This window comes from Rhinolophus sinicus, linkage group LG06, assembly GCF_036562045.2.
Source record: "Rhinolophus sinicus isolate RSC01 linkage group LG06, ASM3656204v1, whole genome shotgun sequence".
Lineage (NCBI taxonomy): Eukaryota > Metazoa > Chordata > Mammalia > Chiroptera > Rhinolophidae > Rhinolophus > Rhinolophus sinicus.
In genome coordinates, this window is record NC_133756.1 from 116,251,059 (window position 1) to 116,268,649 (window position 17,591).

The window sequence follows — 17,591 nt, forward strand, 5'->3', positions numbered from 1 at the left end:
TATCCATGTATATATATGGACCATAATTTATTTAACAAGTTTCCTCAAGTTTTTTCCAGCATGTTTGCCAGTATGAATAATGCAGTGAATGACAATATTTCATTCTGCCCATGTACCAGGGTTGCACATTAAATTTCTAGAAGTGGAATTTTCAGGTTGAAGGCTATGTGCATTTATAATGTTGGTAAATTGCTGCCAAATTGGTCATGTTCCACAGGCAGTGTCTAATGCCTGTTTGTTCCACAGGCAATGTATGATGCCTGTTCCCCCATAAACTTGCTAGCTTAGTGTGTCATCAGTATTTTAGGTCTTTGCCAATGATATCTCAGAGAAATTTTCATTTGCATTTCTCTTATGAGCAAGATTAGAGTCTTTTCATATGTTTGAGAGCCATTTGTATTTTCCCTTCTGAAAACTGTTTATGTTCTTTGCCACTTTTTCTATTAGATTTCTTACCTTACTTGGAGGTCGGTATAAATTTTCCAAAAAAAAATCACTCCAGTTATTCTGTGGAGAATTACCTGGGTACAAGATTATGGTGTTTGGAAAAAGAGTGGTAGCAGTGTGATGAAGAAGTGGATGGATTTGGAGTTAGAATTGACAGGAGTTGGAAATGGATCGGATATGGTGCTTGAGGGTAAGCAAAGAATCATAGATGACACCTATATTTCAGGTGCATGTACTGTGGTGGGGAAATGCAGGACAAGCAAATAGAGAATGAAAGGGTGGTATTAAGAGCTTTGTTGGAAATTATAAAATTCTTAAAAGAAAGTTGAGGTCCTTGCGTTGGAAAGATTTTTTAAACACACAAGAGAGTAAATTGATAAATTTTACTACATCAGAACTTTAACTTCTCTGTAATAGAAGACCTTATGAACAAAGCTAAAAGACAAAAAAGCAGATTGGGGGAGAGTATTTTGCAACATATATAACAGACAAAGGATTTATATTACCTCACATAAGAAATTCCTACAAATCATTAAGAAAAAGACAACCCTAAAGAAAATAAGCAAAGTATAGGAATAGGGAATCGAACAGAAGGAAACACAAATGGCACATAACTCTGGAAAGGGATAACTCATTTTCACTGGATAATAGGGAAATGCAAATTAAAACAACTGAGATTCCATTTTTCACCATCAGATCGACAAAAACAAAATCTGACAATAGAAAAATATTGCTTTCACATATATTGTGGATGGAATGGAATTTGGATCAGTCTCTTTATAGAGGTTTTGATGTTATCTAGTAAAATTGAAAATCTGTATTCCGAAAGGCAGGAGTTCCAATCCTAAATACAGACCCTAGAGAAACTCTTGAACATTTGACTTAAGGAGACAATATTTACAGAATGTGTAAAGTTTTAAAACCAAACACAAAAAAATCATGTTTTAGGTTGTTTATGAATTCATCTATTAATGTAAAGGTATTAAAATGCACACTAATATACATACGGAATTTAGGATCAAGATTGCCTCGAGGGAGTAAGGAAAGTGGGAATGAGATTTGAAATCAAGAGGAGGTTTAGCTCTGTACTATTTTATTTACATATTTTTAAAGGAGAATATATATAAATGTGTGTATGTGTGTATTTTACATATATGCTTCAGGAAATAAACACCAGAAGCAAATACAACAAAATGTTATAGTGGTAGAAATATGGGTATTTCTTATATTATTCCTTATACTTGAAAATATTTTTTAACTTTCTCCATGTGAAGAAGTGTTTTATTTTTGGATATGCTTAATTTGAGATGTTTCTGAGATATCCTGGTGAAGATGTCAAGTAGGTGAGTAGATACATCATTTGAGCTCAGAAGAGAGTTTGGGCTAGAGTCATAAATGTTGGAGTCATCAGTATATACATGATAATCAAGGCCAAGGGAGTAGCTATGTCACCTAAGGAAAGAGAAGAGATAGTAGAGAAGAGGACCCAGGACAAGTCTTGTGGAAATTTCACATTAACAAGCTGAGGAGAAAAAGAAGAGACATCAGAGGAAATTGATGAAGTGAAGTAAGAGAAACATTAGGAGTATATGGTGTCCTGGAGGCTAAAAGAAGAGACTGTTAATTAAAAGGATGGAAAGGACAACTGTGTCAAATGCTGACGAGACGTTGAGTAAAATATTGGTATCTTTGGTAATATGGTGGTCATTGGTGTTCTCGATAAGGATAATTTAATTGAAGATGAGAACAGAAAGACATTGTAATGGGTGAACAAGATTTGTTAGACAAGGCACACAAAGCACAATTCATAATGGGAAGAATGGATAAATCTGACTACATAAGAACAGTAACTTTCATGAGTGTTGAGAATATGTGTGGAATTCCTACAAATCAGCCAGTATAAAAGATGATCCAAAAGAAAAGTGGGTAAAAGATAGTTAATTTACAGAAGAGGAAACTGGAATAGCCACTAAATATGAAAAGATATTGAACTTCATTAAAATAAAGGAAAGGCAAAACAATAATGAAATAACATTTCCACCAATAGATTGGCAAAAATCAAAGTTTAGTAATGGCAACAGGCAAGGGTTACCAAGGATGTGGGGAAATCCAACAGAGTCAAGTAAAAAACTATTAGAACTAATAAAGAGAGTTTAGCAAGATTACTGGATACAAGAGCAACATTCTTATTTACCAATGAGAAAAGGTAATAAAATATAAGGTATCATTTACAACAGTAACAAACTATAAATCCCTAGAGACAGACTAATAAAAATGTGCAAAAATTTTATGGAGAAAATTATGCTTTAACAAGGAATATAAAAAGAAAATTAGAATAAATGGGGCAATATATACCATGTTCATGCATGAGAAAGGGCTTGGCATTTTAAATATATTGATTTTCATATTAGTCTATAAATTCAATGAATTTAACCAATACTCCTACAAGATTTTTCAGGGAATTTGACAAGATGGTTTTAAAATCATGAGGAAAAATAGAGGTGTACAAATAGCAATAATAATAGCTAACAATTATTGTGAGCTAGCTTTTGAAAAAATATGTGGGTGACACATCCTACTAAATACAAAAGAATATTACAAAGTGATAGTTATTGGTGTAATATAGGTACAATAATTGGAAAAGAGATCTGTGGAAAAACAGTTTAGAAAAAGACGTTGGGGGGGAAGTGGAAAAAATGGGGGGGGAGAAAAAAAAGAAAAAGAGAAAGACCTTGCTGTTAACTAACCTTATGTGGTAATCACTTTGCAATATATATATCAAAACATCACATTGTACACCTTAAACACACATTATATATGTCAATAATATTGCAATAAAGCTGGAAAAAATACATTTTGAAAAATTTAAAAAGAAATAGACCATGGCATTTTTGATAACATGATTTATATTAGAGGAGGCATTAAATATTGGTGGGGAAAGGATAAACTATTTAATACATGGTGTTAGGTCCGTTCTCATGTGTAACATTCCTCCAGTCAAAAATAAAATCCAAATGCATTAAAGACTTAAACATGAAAAACTAAAACTTGGGAAGAAAATATAGAATCTTGTCTTTATGATCTCAAAATAAAGAAATTTTCTTAAATAACATGAAAAACATAGACTATAAAGAAAAAGATTGCTATTTTAGACTAAATCAGTAATTTAAACTTCTGTATTACAACAACAAAAAAAAAACCCTCCATAAATGATGTGCAAAGGCAAGCAACGGACTTGGAAGAGATATCTGTCACATATATAACAAAGGATTAGCATCAGAATATATAAAGAATTTCTACTAATCAATAAATACGGGAAAGACAATTCAAAAGAAAAATGGGCCAAGGACAAAACCCAGAAATTTACTGAAGAGAAAACACAGATGACCGATAAACATTGAAAGAATTCTCAGAACCTCTCTAATCATCATGGAAATTCACATTAAAATGAAATATTATTTTTCTTTCCAAAATGTATTATTTAGAGAGTATTTTGCTAATAAAATAAGTTAGAGAAAGACAGATAACATGATTTCACTTACATGTAGACTCTAAAAAACAAATGAACAAAAACAGAAACAAACTCATAGATACAGAGAACAAATGTTGCCAGATGGGAGGGGTGTTGGGGAATAGGTGAAAAGGGGGAAGGGATTAAGATGTACAAATTGCCGGGGGCCGGCCCGGTGGCTCAGGCGGTTAGAGCTCCATGCTCCTAACTCCGAAGGCTGCAGGTTCGATTCCCACATGGGCCAGTGGGCTCTCAACCACAAGGTTGCCAGTTCAATTCCTCGAGTCCCGCAAGGGATGGTGGGCTCTGCCCCCTGCAACTAAAATTGAACACGGCACCTTGAGCTGAGCTGCCTCCCGGATGGCTCAGTTGGTTGGAGCGCATCCTCTCACCCACAAGGTTGCCGGTTTGACTCCCACAAGGGATGGTGGGCTGTGCCCCCTGCAACTAGCAACGGCAACTGGACCTGGAGCTGAGCTGCGCCCTCCACAACTAAGACTGAAAGGACAACAACTTGACTTGGAAAAAAGTCCTGGAAGTACACACTGTTCCCCAATAAAGTCCTGTACCCCTTCCCCAATAATAATAATAATAACAAATTGCCTGGTAATCCCCTTTAAAAAAAAAAAAGATGTACAAATTGCCAGTTATAAAAACAGTCACAGGGATGTTTACATCAGAATAGGGAATATAGTTAATAACATTGTAATAACTATGCATGAAGTCAGATGGGTACTAGACCTACCAGGGTGATCACTTCATAAGTTATGTAAATGTCTGTCTAATCACTATGTTTTATACCTGAAACTAATATAATTTTGTATGTCAACTGTAATTGAAAAACATTTTTAATGCATTATTGATGCTGAATAGCCAAACAATCTTGAAAAAGAACAAAGTTGGAGACCTCACACTTCCAAATATACCACATACTACAAAACAATAGTAATCAAAATGGTGTGGTATTGGCATACACCAGATATGTAGACCAATGGAGCAGAATAGATAGTATATGGCAAAATGATTTTCGACAAGGGTATGAAGACTACACACTGGGGAAAGGAAAGTCTCTTCAACAAATGATGTTGGGAAAACTGGATAGCCACATGCAAAAAAAATGTAGTTGGACCTTACCTTGCACCATATAAAAAAATTAAAATGGATTAAACACCCAAATGTAAGGCCTAAAACTATAAAACTGCTAGAAGAAAACATAGGGGAACAACAGCTTCAGGATATTAGATTTGGTAATAATTTTCTTGGCTACAACACCAAAAGCACAGGCAACAAAATCAAAAATAGACAAATGGGACTACATCAAACTTAAAAACTTCTGCACATCAAAGGAAACAATCAGCAGAGTGAAAAGGCAATCTATGGAATGGGAAAAAATATTTGAAAAGTATACATCTGATAAGGGATTAATATCTAGAATATGTAAGGAACTTCTACAACTCAGTAACAAAAAGTACTAAATAACTCAATTTAAAAGTGGACCAAGGACTTAAATAGACAATTGTCATATCTCAAAGAAGATATACAACAGCTTGATGTTGAAAAGATATTCAACATCACTAATCATAAGAGAAATGCAAAACCACAATGAAATAATACCTCACACTCATTAGGGTGGCCACTAGCAAAACAACAGAAAACAAGAAGTGTTGGCAAGAATGTGGGGAAATTGGAACACTTAAATTAAGCACCATGGAAATGTAAAATGGTGTCGCCATTATGGAAAATAGTATATGGTCCTCAAAAAATCAAAAATAAAATTACCATATGATCAGCAATCCCACTTGTGAGTATATATCCAAAAGAATACAAAGCAGGATCTTGAAGAGACATTTGCACACCTATGTTCACTGCGGCATATTTCATAATAGCTAAGAGGTAGAAGCAACCCAAATGTACATTGATGGATGGATAAAAAAAAATGTTAGTGTATACATTTTATGATACAAAGCCTTAAAAAGGAAGGAAATCCTGTCACATGCAACAACATGGATGAGTTTCAAGGACATTATGCTAAGTGAAATAAGCCAGCACAAAAGAACAAATGTATAATTCCACTCATGAGGTATCTACAGCAGTCAGTCATAGAAACAGAAAGTAGAAAGGTAGTTCCCAAGGGCTAGAGGGAGGAGGGAAAGGGAATTGGTGTTTAATAGGTATAGAGTTTCAGTTCTGCAAGATGAAAAAGTTCTATGTTGCACAACAATGAATATACTTAACATTACTGAACTATACACTTAAGAAATAGTTAAGATGGTAAGTTTAATGTTATGTGTTTTTTACCACAATAAAAAAGTTGAAATTTTAATTTAGCAAAAAAAAAAAATTATTGCATAAAATATATAATAAATTAAAAAGGGTGTAAAACACATATGTCAAGTTAAAAATAATAAAATGTACATCCAGGTAGCCACCACACAGCTTAGATACAGAATATTATTACTTTAGAGGCCTTCTGTGTGCCCCTCTTCCCCCAGAAGTAACTATCCTGAACGGTTAATCCTTCTCTTGCTTTTATTTATAGTTTTACCACTAACATATGTATCTCTAAACAATATATTTTTGCCTAAATTGAACTTTACATAAATAGAATCATATATCCTCCTGTAACTCATCTCTTTTTCTCTGATCGTTTATGCTTTTTTTAAACATCATGTTTTAAACATCTCTTTTTTTGAGATTCATCATACTGATGCATGAATATTCCTTTGCAAAATTGGAAAACACCACAATTTATTTTCCGTTCTGTTCTTAATGGATATTTAGGATGTTTCCAGTTTTGAGGTATTACAAATGGCCATTACTCCTGTGAATACTCTTATACATCTCTTGGTCCTGGTACACATAAGCAAAAGTTTCTCTAAGCCCTAGGTTCCAGAGTATAAACTTAGGTAAGTGAAAAAGAAATTGAAAACAACTTAAATATCCATCAAAAGGGTAATGGATGAATAAAATGTGACATATTTATATGACATAATATTACATAATAGTCAAGAGGAATGAACCTGATTTTTCTGTATTATCATGGATAGATCTCAAAAACATTATATGGAAAGATAACAGTGAGAGAAAACCAGGAACAATGATTCAGACTGTTTGGGTAAAAAGAATTTAAAAGCACACATAACACAATACCAAACATATGTAAAAATATAAAAAGTGGACTGGAAGTATACACACTAAACTTATGATAGTGGTTATTTCTGGGGAAGAAGGGAAAGGGGACTTTAGTTTTATCTATAGTGTTTTATTTCCTTTTTTAAAAGGTTAAAAATAAATATGACAAAAGAGTAACAGTTGTTAATTCGGGATGGTAGAATATGGGCATTTGTTATATTGTTCTTCATATATATATATATATATATATATATATATTTATATCTTCTAAGTTTCTTAAAAACAAAAAAGTCAGATTGGACCCAGAAGACTGTGGGGGAGAAAGATGTGTAAATATTTAAATATTTAAGTATTTGCCTAATAGTTCATCTAGTATTCAAATTTTACGTAATCATACTGTGGAAATTTTTTTGTGGTTTTCATTCTCTTGATATCATTTTATTTTATTTTAAAGATTTTTATTGGGGAAGGGGAACAGGACTTTATTGGGGAACAGTGTGTACTTCCATGACTTTTTCCAAGTCAAATTGTTGTCCTTTCAATCTTAGTTGTGAAGGGTGCAGCTCAGCTCCAGGTCCAGTTGCCATTGTTAGTTGCAAGGGGCGCAGCCCAACATCCCTTGCAGGAGCACGGAGCTCCAATCACCTGAGCCGCCAGGCGGGACCCTCTTGATATATTTTAAAAGAAACACTGTGGTTAAAACAAATTTTGTGCAAGAAAGCTTTTTCATGTTATACTATTTCCGTAGGACAGATTCCCAGATATGTAATTACTGGGTCAAGGAATGGGAACATTTGAAACATTGCTGCCTTCCAGGAAACTCTTCCAATATACATACATACGTTCCTTTGGAAAATCCTAACTTGAAATATTGCAGACCTGGGAGTGATTTTCATAGGCATAAAAGGTCTGTCCTTTATTTAATCACTCTTAACTGATATTTAATTCTTCCACTTTGGAAATACATACCTTTGATGCATATAACTTTGCATTAATTTCTGATTTAATCAGTATTTGTCTAGATAAAATGTTGATCCTACTAATGAATGCACACAAAAAGAAGACATTTTTGCTCCGTATCAGGGAGCGCTTTCTAAAGAGAGAACGGTTCAAAGATAGACGCTCCAAATATTGGAAGTAGGTGAGCAGAGACTGGACAATTACTTGTCAGAATGTTAGATTCCTTCTTTCTTTCATTTCTCAAGCCGTTAGGAAACCCCTCTTCTCTCAGCCACGTGCAAAGACGTGAAGACACAGAGGTGAGTAATTTTAGAGTGCTGCTGCCCAGGTTGAATTACAAGAGTTTAGCTAAATGTTCCAGTCCTGGGGTTCTCTGAATTCTTTGTTGCAAGCTGGACCTTAATTTTAGGTTTTGGAGGGTGTGCCAGTGCGAATGAACGACTGGAAACTCAGAATATGAAAACAGCTTTTATGAGATTTCAATTAATTACGTTTCCTAAAACTATCCATCAAATTCACTTGTGGGTGTTGGATGCAAAGATACATTCTTGCTGAAGGGAAATTCTGGGACAGGAGAGAGAGACAATTCCAGGTGGGGGACGTTGGGCGGGAAAAAAAAAGCAGTGTCCTAGTGTTCTCCCTATTTGGCTCGTTTCGTGTACTCCTCCATCGGGTGGTGCCAGGACCCTGATACTCCACCAGCTGAATTAGCGCCGGCAGGCGAGCAAGCAGGGTAGGCCATTTAGTAGGCCGGAACCTCCCGGGCAGGCTCGTGCAGCAGCACGCAGGGGGAAACGTTTGAACGCTGCGCCGCCCTGCGCCATGCCCTTCAGCCCAGTGCTCCGAGGAGAAAGCATACGACGTGGGCCCCGGCAGTGGTCGTGGTGGTTTTCTTTCTAGTTGGCGGTCTGAGGCTAAGCCTCAAGTAGGAACGGCATCATCATGATGAGCGGACGGCCGGGCCGAGTGCCCTTAAAGTTCCTGCCGGATGAGGCCCGGAGCCTGCCCCCGCCCAAGCTGAACGACCCAAGGCTCGCCTACCTCGGCTTCTTGGGCTACTGCTCCGGCCTGCTTGATAACGCGATCCGGCGGAGGCCGGTGATGACGGCGGGTGAGGGCTGCGCGGGCGGGATCGGCTGGGAGGAGAGGGGGTCGCAGGGCGGGGCTGCCGGAGGTGCCTTCGCTTTCCGGGCCTTTTGGCCTAGGAGGCCCCGCCTCGCCTCCCTGGGGCATCTGCGCCCGGTGAGTTCTTCATAGTACCGCAGGGCCAGAGTGTCGTTTGACACTTAAGGAAACTGAGGTGCAGTGAAACCCACTACCCGAGTCTCTGAAGGACCCGGGAATGGACTGCCAGCTCCCCTCTCGGTTCACGTCGTGAATGCAAAAATGAGCGTTCAGTCCCTTCCATGCACTACTGACACTGTGCACATTATAGCACTTGATCCTCAAAACACCTTATGGGGAGGTATTACTCACAAATGTTGAAACAGAGCCTTAGATTAAAACAGCTTGCCCAAGGTCATATGGCTAGGAAGTAGCAGAGCCTGCTTTTAAACCTCAGAGCCTATATTCGAAACCAGCTCTTCTCAAACTTAATGTGCCTACTACTCATAGACTGGGGTCTTGTTAAAAATGCATATTCTGATTCATTAGGTCTGGGGAAAGGTTTGATGTTAACAAAATATCAGATAGTACTGATGCTGCTGGTTTGGGGACCTCACTTTGAGTGGGAGGCTCTAAACCACAGGGCTGTATTTTCTAATAGTATGTCAGTGTCATGCTGTCAGAGCTGATAATAGCTGACACACAAGCTGTGCTAGGGGCTATGAACCCCCAAAGGGGAAAGTGGAGGGAAACTCGAAGATGTATTTGAACTTAGCATTTATTTATCAGGCAGATACTAGGAGAGGGCCTTCCCAGCTCATGGGGCTAGTGGAAATAAATGAAGGCAAGGGCTTCTGAATGGAGGGCAGTTTGCTGATTGAGTATGCAGGGTAGAGCAGTAAGGCTCCAGAGAATATTAGGTAGATCATGGTAATGTATTTTCTCGGTGGACAGGAACCTTTTTAGCTTTTGGTTGCTGCAGGCGAGGGAAGGCAGAGATGCAATGATCAGACACCTGTTTTAAATGGTCAGCTTTGTCAACAGTGTGAAGCACGGTAGGAGCTGAGAACCCCAGTTAGGAAGAAAACTAATACAATGGTGCAGACAACCAGGAATCACCTCACTTGTGCCGCTTATGCCTTCTTCCAGCTGTATGTCCTGCCTAGAGGTCAGCTCCCAGCCCACCAAATCGCAGCATTTCCACTGCTCAACTAGTATTGAAATCCCATCTCCCTTGGAAGTGACACCGCTGCACAGAAAGGAGTGATCTTTGACCATTTCTGCCTCTGGGGAGATGGGGTTTTCTCCCTTCTCATTACCACTCCACATTTGCCTGATCCTGTCTCTTGGTGTAATGGAAAGAGCTCCACTTTGGAACCAAATGGCCTTGCTCCACTTCATCCAACTGTGTCACCTTGGGCAAGTTACTTGGTCAGGCAGTTCAGAGCCAAAGTTTCCTAATCTAAAATGAGAATAACATCTTTGCATATTTGTTGTGAGAACTGAGAGTTTATAAGTAAACTGCCTGGCACACAAAAAGTACTGGACAAGGTTCCCTTTCCTTAGTTCTTGTCACGCAAACAGTTTACCATATATTTATTTGTTCAACATTTACAGAGCTCTTTTTCTGGGCCAGGCAGAAAAAGGGCCGTCCCTACATGGGATGAGGAATACCATCCCTGACCGTGAGGAGTTCCTAGTCAAGTCAGGGAGGTAAATAAATAGTCCATTGTGGGTCTAGGTGTGACCGATATGTGTTTTGATGGAAAGTGGATGAGCAGAGAGCACCTGGGGAGCACGAAGGAGGTGCAGATCGGAGGGAGCTTGTTCTAGATGAAGTCAAGTTTGGCTGAAATGTGACGTAAATACCACTTCATCTTGCCTCCTTGTCAAGCAATGTTTTATGCCTTTTCTGGGAGACAAGAGCATAGCAGTTAAGAGCACATGCTTTGGGGTTTGACACCACCTCCACCCTACTAGCCATTTGATTCTGGAGAAGTTACTTAATCTCTGTGAGCTTTAGTTTGCTCGTCTATGAAATAGGGAGAATATCTACCTCATCGTGCAGCTGTGAGAACTAGATAAGATGATGTGTATAAAGCACTTAGTGCAGGGCTAGGGGTCAGACTTCCTGGGCTCCCTGAGATTCCCTAAGTTGCTTTGGAAAATTAGGTCTTGAGGACTTTATTGAAATGGTAGCATTTATGGAATGCATATTATGTTTGTCTAGCTCAATGTCTGGTATATAAGGTCGGACAATTACGTTGGCGAACTCATCCTAGAAAAAGTGCTACATACCTCACTGCTGAATATCACTGTGGTCACCTTCGAAGTACTCCCCTTGGGAACCTATGCACTGATGCCAGCGCCTAATGCACCCTTCAAAGCAATTTTGGAACTCTTTTTCTGGAATGGCCATCAAAGCTGTCGTTGTATTACCCTTGATGTCCTGAATGTCATCAAAATGTCTTCCTTTCAGTATTTCTTTTATCTTCAAGTAAAGAAAGAAGTCATTTGGGGGCCAGATCAGGTGAGTAGGGAGGGTGTTCCAATACAGTTGTTTGTTTACTGGCTAAAAACTCCCTCACAGACAGTGCCCTGTGAGCTGGTGCATTGTCGTGATGCAAGAGCCATGAATTGTTGGTGAAAAGTTCAGGTCGTCTAACTTTTTCATGCAGCCTTTTCAGCACTTCTAGATAATAAACTTGGTTAAGTGTTTGTCCAGTTGATACAAGTTCATAATGAATAATCCCACTGTATCAAAAAAGGTTAGCAACATCGCTGCAACAAGTTCGCAAATTTAATTGTCCGACCTCGTATAGTGGTGCTTAGTAAGTTTATTGAATAAATAAGTATATGTAGATTACAAGGAAATATAAAATATGGTCTCAACCCTCCAAAGATGTACAAACCAGATGAGCATGTCCATTAAAAAGACGAATTGTGGCATAAGTTTCTGCACATAGGGTAAAGGACGTGACAGTCAGAGGATTGGGTAAGGAGGGCCAGGTGGATCTTCAGACTATGGCCCTGGAGAGTACCTGGCATTCTGTGCATAGTATTGGCATATTCTGTCAATGAAATCAAACTGCAGATCTTGTTCAAGTTACCAGAAAATATTAAATAGGATTTTTTCTTAAGCTTTTTTCCATCACTTGTTTTTAAACCTTTGTTGCTGGTTACTACTTACCTGCCCTAAATTTACAGTTAGTTGGTATCCAAGTGTCCGCAAAATTAAATATTTATTGATATCTGGTTTAACTTACCAGTAATGTACAGTGTTCTGCAAAGAGCACCATGGCTTCCAAGTTAAAAGTCACTAAATAAAGGAAAGAAGGGGAACGTGATTGTGGAGGGTTTGTGTATGTCGTGAGAGGGAGACTACCACTGAGAGAGCGAGGTTAGGGAAATGGGGACTTGGGAGGAAGCCACGCCATACCTGTAGGACTGGAACATGCCGTCATCTAAAACATTTGTGGAGTCTTTCTGTGAGGGAGATGGGTAAGCATAGAAAGCCTGGGTGTTTGTACTCCGGTGGCACATGGGACAGTATTGCAAGTGGCCCATTGGGGAAGCAGTGGCCGTTTTGGGGTAAGAGAGCCTGCAAAAGAGCCTAGGCTTTGTCCAGTCCCAGATCATAGTACTATTTTACATTTGTGTTGTTTTATACATTTTTCCAAAATATTTTTATACACATTTTCTTTTGGTTCATATACTACTACTGTGAGAAAGATAGGGTAGGTATTATCTTTCTTTTAGAGATGGTAAGTTGACTTGCCCAGGGTCATTCATCACTATTAAATGTTTATTAAGTGCTATCTATGTGCCGGCATACAAAGATGATTCAAACATTGGCTTTGCCTGGGTAGTAGAGACGGAAATAATTATTGTAGCAATTTACACTTACTAGAGATGAGTTCACCCTTTTAACTCCAGGAAAGTTCAGGGAAGACTTCTTAGCAGAAGTGATGTCTGTCTTGAGCCTTGAAGGAGCAGGAATAACTAGTGCATGGTATATAGAAGCATGAAGGAATCTAGTTTGTGTGACACATTGAAAGTAGTTCGACAGAGCGTGTCAGCGGTGAAGGTGGGGAGTCAGCTCCTGCAGGAGATTACATGCCTGGGTTCGGACTCTCGTTGAGCATAATTGAAGGAAAAGGGACCAACAAGCTAGGTTTGTATTTTAGTAAAAATTCCTCTAGTGACAGGATAAAAGCTGGCATCAGTGTGGAGTGGAAAATGAGATGAAAGGAAGACCGGTTAGTGCAAATGAGAGATAAGTTCCCTGAAGTGAGGAAAGGAAATATTTACACGGTAGAATTGACAGCACTCAGTAACTGGATGTGGGAGAAGAGGGTAGGAAAAAAGGGATGATTACTGTAATTATTACACAGGACTTGGATTCCTGGGTGAAGGATCTTATTCTCAGAATTAGGAGAAAGAGGTATGAATAGGAAGGAAATGACTTGGTATTTAAGTGAACATATCTGTCAGACATCTGATGTATCTGTTATTCAGCGTGGGTGTCTGAGTTGGATGTATTAATGGGTTACCACCACATGCATAGTAGATAAAACTAAAGGGATAAATGAGTTCTCCAAAGGACTATGTGTGAGATAAGAAGTGGAGGGCTAGGGATAGAATTCTAGGGCTTAGCTAGAAAATTAAACCTGCAGTTAGCCTTTTGCAAAAAAATGTTCCCATATGTAAGGGAACCTTTGGATCTCCGCTTCAGACCTTAAAATTTGGCTTTCTCTAGATCATGTGATTTGATCCTCTCCAGTCTCATTATAATAGGACGATTGTTTTAATAGGATGAATAGGTAATACATGCAAATAGGACAAAATTTTGAAGGGGTAAGAGAATTAAGATCTACCCGGGTACAAAAAAAATGTATACACATGACTTGTATTCATCTTTTGTTATTGGTATATATTTAGTATTACAATTTTAATACAGTTTTTTCCTTTCTTAAAATGTGTGTACAATTTTTTGGCCCCCTCTGTATTTATAGTGTAGCTTGCTGTTTTAATAACTACTAAATATGCAAATGTAAATCCATATATGGAGACAAACCATGTTGTTTTTAGACCATTTGTAGAGGACTTAACCTGTGTTTATACAACCTGCACAGGGGCTAGAATACAAATAAGTTTACGTCTAAAGTTAACTTATTGAAAAAGAAAAAAAAGTGGTTTTGGTTCTCAGTCTCAACTTCAGGATTTGGTAGTTATCCGCCTTTTTCCATGAAGAAATTTATAAAACCTGAATTTCAAAAATCTTGGGTTCTATTGATAGTTAACTTTATAGACTTCATGTTGCTTTTCATAATTGCCAGATTTCTTTTAAGACTAAGTCTCAAGGTCAAGGCAGTTTGTTCGTAATAGCCATATAGAAAGCCCTTTTTTTAAAAAAGTTTTGGAAGAAATAACAATAAATTATATATCTGAAATGTAAGAATATATTCTTTAATACACATTGACTGATTTTTGCTGTCTTTTGGGATTTGCCGGTTTAATTTCAGGGTTGCATCGCCAGCTTCTTTATGTTACTTCCTTCGTTTTTATTGGATATTACTTTTTAAAACGTCAAGACTATATGTATGCTGTGAGAGACCATGATATGTTTGCATATGTCAAATCACATCCAGAGGATTTTCCTGAAAAAGGTATTTCACGTTAATTGTAGAAAACCTCTTTCTTACTCTGCATTATTTTCCCTGGTTTGTCTTTTCCATGCCTGTGGTTTCAGATACCTCTATTCTGTTGGCTCCCACATCTTTGTCTATAAACCAAAAGTCTCATGAATTCATATATCCAGTTTCTGGCTAAGTCCCTCTGTGTCCCTCAGACAGCAGACACAGCTCATGTTCGCTCTGCCTGCGCAGCCCTGTTGTGTGCCCTGCTTTAGTGAATGGCACTACTGTCCACCTGGGCGCTCCAGCCAGAAGCCTGGGAATCAGTCTGGATCTTTCGCTTCCCATTGGTCATCACGTTTTACCATTCTACTTCCTAACTGTTTCTCAGCTATGAACTCTCCTCTCTCTCCCACTGCTACTACCCTGGTTCAGGCCCTGATAATCTTTCACTTTGACTCACTTGCCTCCAGCTCACCTCTGCCTTTGGTCTCATTGAAGTTCACATCTCAGGCTAATTGCCTAGTAGAAACACTGCCCATACCTCTTATCTACCACATGACATACACAGAATTCCTTCATTGGACTGTAGCTTCATCTTTGTTTCCCTAACCGTCAGCACAGAGCCTACACATAGGACGCACTTAATAAACAATAGCTGACCTGAAGGAACCCACAGAACCCTGCGTCCTCTCCCATAACTCATCTCCTACCTTGTAAAATCTGTGTCCTGAATCTGCCATGGATCACTTTGTACAGTCTGTACCTTGATTCTCCTCTTGCCCCATTTCCACCCTGTCATCTAGCAAGTTCCTGCTCAAGATTCTTCGTCTCAATGAAGATTTCACCCTGCTACAGACAGCAATCTCCGCAGCGCACTTGACTCATCTCTGTTCAACTATGAATATAATTATAACTCTTCTTGTTTTTATTTTGTACACATTCACACAATACAGGTGTGCACCTATGAATGATGAATGAAGGAAAATTTTGAACTTGTAAATGATGTAGATTTTAAATAGATTTTCCTATTTATGTAAATGTGTAATAATATTAAGCATTTAAATTTCATTAGACTGAATTATGATCTCTAAAGTCCTATGTGGCTCTAAAATTTTGTTACTCTAGTATTCCCATAGCCTTCTGTCACATATGTGGTGTTTATGGTAGATCAAAAAGGTACAGGGTTTTGTTTTGTTTTCTGTTTTTGTTTTTGTTTTTTGCCAATGAAGAGCTCAAAGACTAATACAAAGTAATGAATAGTGATTGTGTCAGGGACCAGGAATACTCAGAACTGCCGGATGTTAGAGCTGAAGGAAGTTTGGAAATAGTGATTCCTAAGGCTGAGACCCAGCGGCAGAGCAGTCCTCAGTCCCAGGCCCCTTGCCTCAGTATTTCCACTAGCTCCCTCTGTCAGAAGGAGCGTGTATGGCCTCCCAGGCTCATTCTGGCCCGAGCAGCAGATGACTGGCAAATGTGCCAAGAGCCTCGTGCACGGCAACGCGGACGTGGAGAGCGTGACCACCACGCCCCTCCTAGCTGACCTGTACCCCCCCCCCCATTCATTCCTTCCTTCACCCCTTCAGCCAGGATCCCCCTGGCAGCACTTTGCCCCTCCAGGCACCATCTGGATATCACCACAGCTTCTTCCAAAGTGATTTTTCATTGAGTGAAGCAGAATGTCTCAGTGATCGCCAAGCCATGGTGGAGGACATTCTTAGGGGTTTCTATAAGTATATTATTAAGTGTTAGTTTTTCTTTGGGAAATAGAATTTTGAAAACATAATTTAAAAATAAATTTTTTGTGATCTTTCCTTTTATAGATAAGAAAGTTTATGGTGAAATTCTTGAAGAATTCCATCCAGTGCGTTGATGTCTCCATAATGCTTGTTCCGGTTTCACTGTTACCGGTTATTTCTGAATTTTATGGGACGTGTTTTCATGATATCTGAAGTTTATGTTAATCTGTATGTTAACAGCTATGTGATTAAAATGGTTACCACGAGCACCCTGACTCTTTTTTTGTCATAAGAAAAATAGCTCATCAGAGAATAGTCAGTTTCCATTCATCCAATTTTTAGAAGACATCTGACAGATTTTAAAATGGAGTTTAGTTCTAGTTTGGAGTTGGCCGACTATAGCCTGTGAGCCAAATCTGGCCCACTGCCAGTACGATTCTGTTGGAACACAGCCGTACTCATTTGTTTACGGTTTATGTGGTTTATGGCTGCTTCCATGCTACAGCAGCAGAGTTGTGTAGTTGTGACAGAGACCTTCTGGCCTGCAAAGCCGGAAATATTTAATATATGTCCGTTTACAGAAAAGGTTCGCCTGTTCCAGTGCTAGTGCAAAGCCAAACAAAGTAAGCCAGATTATGGAGAGTTTTGGGAGTCGTGTAGAATAATTTTGACTTGAGCCTGTAGGTAGTGGGAAGTCACTAAAGGGTTTTAAAAGGGAATAACACGGTCAGGTTTGTATTTCTGAGCTCTCTGCAACAGTATAGCAGGTGGTTTAGAAGCAGAGACTCAAGAGCAGGAGAACAGAAGACTAATCCTGCAAAAGGGTCTTTGCTGAGATGGATCATCCGGGAGAAAGTGGGCTCAGTGCTAACATCTACAGTGGAGCAGTTAGTAATGAAAGATCCCACCTAACGGAATGAGGTTACTCTCTATGGCTTAGCGAATCCAAATGTTTGTCCAGAAAGTTTTTGTTTCCAAACTCAAATTTGTAATCAGATTAGTTTTGGGAGATTAATAAAATTGTTTCTCTTTATAAATGATTTCAAATTAGGTGGCAGTATG

At 38.6% G+C, this 17,591-nt stretch overlaps 1 protein-coding gene and 1 long non-coding RNA gene across 2 annotated transcripts in view; one reads left to right on the forward strand and one right to left on the reverse strand.

The window, feature by feature from the left end:
- LOC141572216 (uncharacterized) overlaps positions 1–8,691 on the reverse strand; it is a 19,807-nt gene extending 11,116 nt beyond the window's left edge. Inside the window, exon 1 of the long non-coding RNA XR_012497468.1 lies at positions 8,060–8,691. This is a non-coding gene — a long non-coding RNA (uncharacterized LOC141572216). The remainder of the gene's footprint in view (positions 1–8,059) is intronic.
- Positions 8,692–8,842: 151 nt separating this feature from the next.
- On the forward strand, positions 8,843–16,795 carry NDUFC2 (NADH:ubiquinone oxidoreductase subunit C2). Its single transcript, XM_074335716.1, has 3 exons — positions 8,843–9,161; positions 14,680–14,823; positions 16,614–16,795. The coding sequence occupies exons 1-3, from the start codon at positions 8,993–8,995 to the stop codon at positions 16,661–16,663; spliced, it is 363 nt and encodes a 120-aa protein (XP_074191817.1). The 5' UTR covers positions 8,843–8,992; the 3' UTR covers positions 16,664–16,795.
- Positions 16,796–17,591: the final 796 nt, after the last annotated feature.

Excerpts from the sequence above, each read along its gene's own strand:
- NDUFC2 (XM_074335716.1), top strand. The coding sequence starts at position 8,993 with ATGATGAGCGGACGGCCGGGCCGAGTGCCCTTAAAGTTCCTGCCGGAT. Across the intron at positions 9,162-14,679 it reads GAGGCCGGTGATGACGGCGG|GGTTGCATCGCCAGCTTCTT; the intron begins GTGAGGGCTGCG and ends GTTTAATTTCAG. Across the intron at positions 14,824-16,613 it reads AGAGGATTTTCCTGAAAAAG|ATAAGAAAGTTTATGGTGAA; the intron begins GTATTTCACGTT and ends TTCCTTTTATAG.